The sequence below is a fragment of the Actinia tenebrosa genome, unplaced genomic scaffold (genome assembly GCF_029948245.1).
Source record: "Actinia tenebrosa isolate PJP-AT-01 unplaced genomic scaffold, QUT_ActTen_1.0 PGA_scaffold13__45_contigs__length_12533684, whole genome shotgun sequence".
In the NCBI taxonomy this organism is placed as follows: Eukaryota; Metazoa; Cnidaria; class Anthozoa; order Actiniaria; family Actiniidae; genus Actinia; species Actinia tenebrosa.
In genome coordinates, this window is record NW_028292573.1 from 8884719 (window position 1) to 8887684 (window position 2966).

General features: G+C 35.9%; 1 protein-coding gene across 1 annotated transcript; it reads left to right on the top strand.

Annotated features, from left to right (window-relative positions):
• Positions 1–214: 214 nt before the first annotated feature.
• Positions 215–2693, top strand: LOC116292325 (protein IMPACT-B). Its single transcript, XM_031699614.2, has 2 exons — positions 215–670; positions 857–2693. The coding sequence occupies exons 1-2, from the start codon at positions 286–288 to the stop codon at positions 1366–1368; spliced, it is 897 nt and encodes a 298-aa protein (XP_031555474.2). The 5' UTR covers positions 215–285; the 3' UTR covers positions 1369–2693.
• Positions 2694–2966: the final 273 nt, after the last annotated feature.

Sequence of the window (2966 nt, forward strand, 5' to 3'; positions counted from 1 at the left end):
AGGGAGACAGAGATACACGTAGTTCGAGACAACAAGACTCGAAAAACTACATATAATACAATAAAACGAAAAAAAAAAAGATATTGAATAGTTTTTATGAAGATATAACGTTAAATAACTGCTATATTCCTATGATGTATAAATTGGCGGGGAGGATCTGGGTTTGACTAGATTCCAGTCCCTCCCTTTTGATCGGAAGTTAGTTTTTCCTTTTTCCTGGAAGTACACGATGAAGTCATTTTCCCAGAAAAAAACCAATTGATTAAGTCATGATGATTTTCCAAGATGTCTGAGGAAGACAACATAAATAAACATAGCAAGGAAATCGAATCCATTGCCACATTCTATGGGGAAAATTTCAATCGATTTAGTAAGGAAACTGTAGATGAACCGGGTCTAGAATACGAAATCTGGCCGTTAGGTAGAGATCAAAAATACTCAGCATCGCTTCGGTTCTCTCTCCCCGACAAGTACCCAGAGAGACCTCCTGTCTGTGAGCTCTACTCAACATGGATGACGGATGCTGAAGAAGAAGAGGTGAACAAAAGATTCGGCGAGAAGTTGAAAGAGAATGATGGTAAAGGAATAGGAATGCTAGATGCATGGGTTGGAATACTCAGGGATTTTGTGGAAAGGAAAGCAGACACAGAACAGGAGAAGGATGATGAAAGTAAGTTAGAAAAACCCTGGGAATTACAGTCAAAATCACCCATGCATTCCTATCGAGGTTCAAAGATTCAGTTTATTATTCGAAGTTTGATTTCCATCTTGCTTTGAAGCTAATGCATTAATGAAACGAACGTTGTAAATTTGAAATCAGTCAACAGTAACTTCGTCTCTTTCGGTATGTTTTTAGTGCCTCAAAATGAAGACTTCAATGAATCAGAATCGGATGAAGACGACGAGCAAGGTGCCGCAGATGAACCTGTAGAATTCACCTGCCCTGAAATATTCCATGGTGGAATGATATCAGATCGCAAGAGCACATTCCAAGCACATTTAGCTGTCATCACATCCAAACATCAAGTCGAACAAGTGTTGACCAAACTAAAGCAAGATCGCAAAATTGCAAAAGCAACTTATAATATTTGGGCTTACAGGATTTTTGATCCAGAAAAGAATGTATATGTAGAAGACTGTGATGATGATGGCGAGTCTGCAGCAGGAGGGAGGCTGTTGCATTTACTAGAAGCATCAGACGCCAGCAATGTGATTGTTATAGTAACTCGCTGGCACGGGAATATTAGACTTGGACCTGAGAGATTCCAGCATATTAATGAGTGTGCAAAGACGTTGTTACAAGCACAAGGAATCATTGAAGGCAAAGATGTCAAAGAAAAAGTCAAAGGAAAAGCCAAAAAACACTAAAAAATAGCTGGAACTGCGTCAATGTTTTTTGTAGTTCGTGCAATCTTTATAGAAAATCGTTTTTTCGTTTGGAAAACCTAAAATAATTCCATATTCTAATTTCCACATCTTGGATTCCAGATTCGGTACATCTTGGATTCCAGATTGTACATCTTGGATTCCAGATTGCACATCTTGGATTCCAGATTGTATATCTTGGATTTCAGATTGTACATCTTGGATTCCAGATTGTACATCTTGGATTCCAGATTGCACATCTTATATTCCTGATTGTATATCTTGGATTCCAGATTGCACATCTTATATTCCTGATTGTATATCTTGGATTCCAGATTGTATATCTTGGATTCCAGATTGTATATCTTGCATTCTAGATTGTGCATCTTGGATTCCAGATTGCACATCTTATATTCCTGATTGAATATCTTGGATTCCAGATTGTATATCTTCGATTCCAGATTGTAAATCTTGGATTTCAGATTGCACATCTTATATTCCTGATTGTACATCTTGGATTCCAGATTGTATATCTTGGATTCCAGATTGTATATCTTGCATTCTAGATTGTACATCTGGGATTCGAGATTGTACATCTTGGATTCCAGATTGTACATCTTGGATTCCAGATTGTACATCTTGGATTCCAGATTGCACATCTTATATTCCTGATTGTAAATCTTGGATTCCAGATTGTACATCTTATATTCCAGATTGCACATCTTGCATTCTAGATTGTACATCTTGAGTTCCAGATTGCACATCTTGGATTCCAGATTGGAAACCTTGCATTCTAGATTGTACATCTTGGATTCCAGATTGCACATCTTATATTCCTGATTGTACATCTTGGATTCCAGATTGCACATCTTGGATTCCAGATTGCACATCTTATATTCCTGATTGTACATCTTGGATTCCAGATTGTATATCTTGGATTCCAGATTGTACATCTTGGATTCCAGATTGTACATCTTGGATTCCAGATTGTACATCTTGGATTCCAGATTGTACATCTTGGATTCCAGATTGTAAATCTTGGATTCCAGATTGTAAATCTTGGATGCAAGATATCATCATCTTTAGACAAAGAACATTAACATCTTTTATGGAATTATGATGAATAACTTTAACAAAATCTGCTACTTCAAGATATACCCACCAGAATATCAGGCTCATTCCATACAGAATTTGGTTTTGAAATTCTGTGAAGAAAGAAATCACCTTTAATTTTCTGTTAACTGAGTTCAATACTAAAAGACTAACTACATTGCATGTTTTAAAGAACATGAAAATATGACTTAAATAAATAACTATTTTTTTGTTGATTGACTGTGTAGACGTTTGCAGTTTAAGATATATAATGACAGTGGCTTACATCCTGAAACCCTTGATTCATTTTTAATAGATTGTACTGCTTATATATATATATATATACATACATACATAATATATATATATATTATTAAATATTTTATTCAGATATATACTTATTAATATACCATGCAACCCCTGGAAAGGAACTGAAGCCGACTAGGTCCCAGGCCCCAGTGACCGTCATTTCCAAGAACTCATGAATATTTATGAAGTTCGTAATTTCT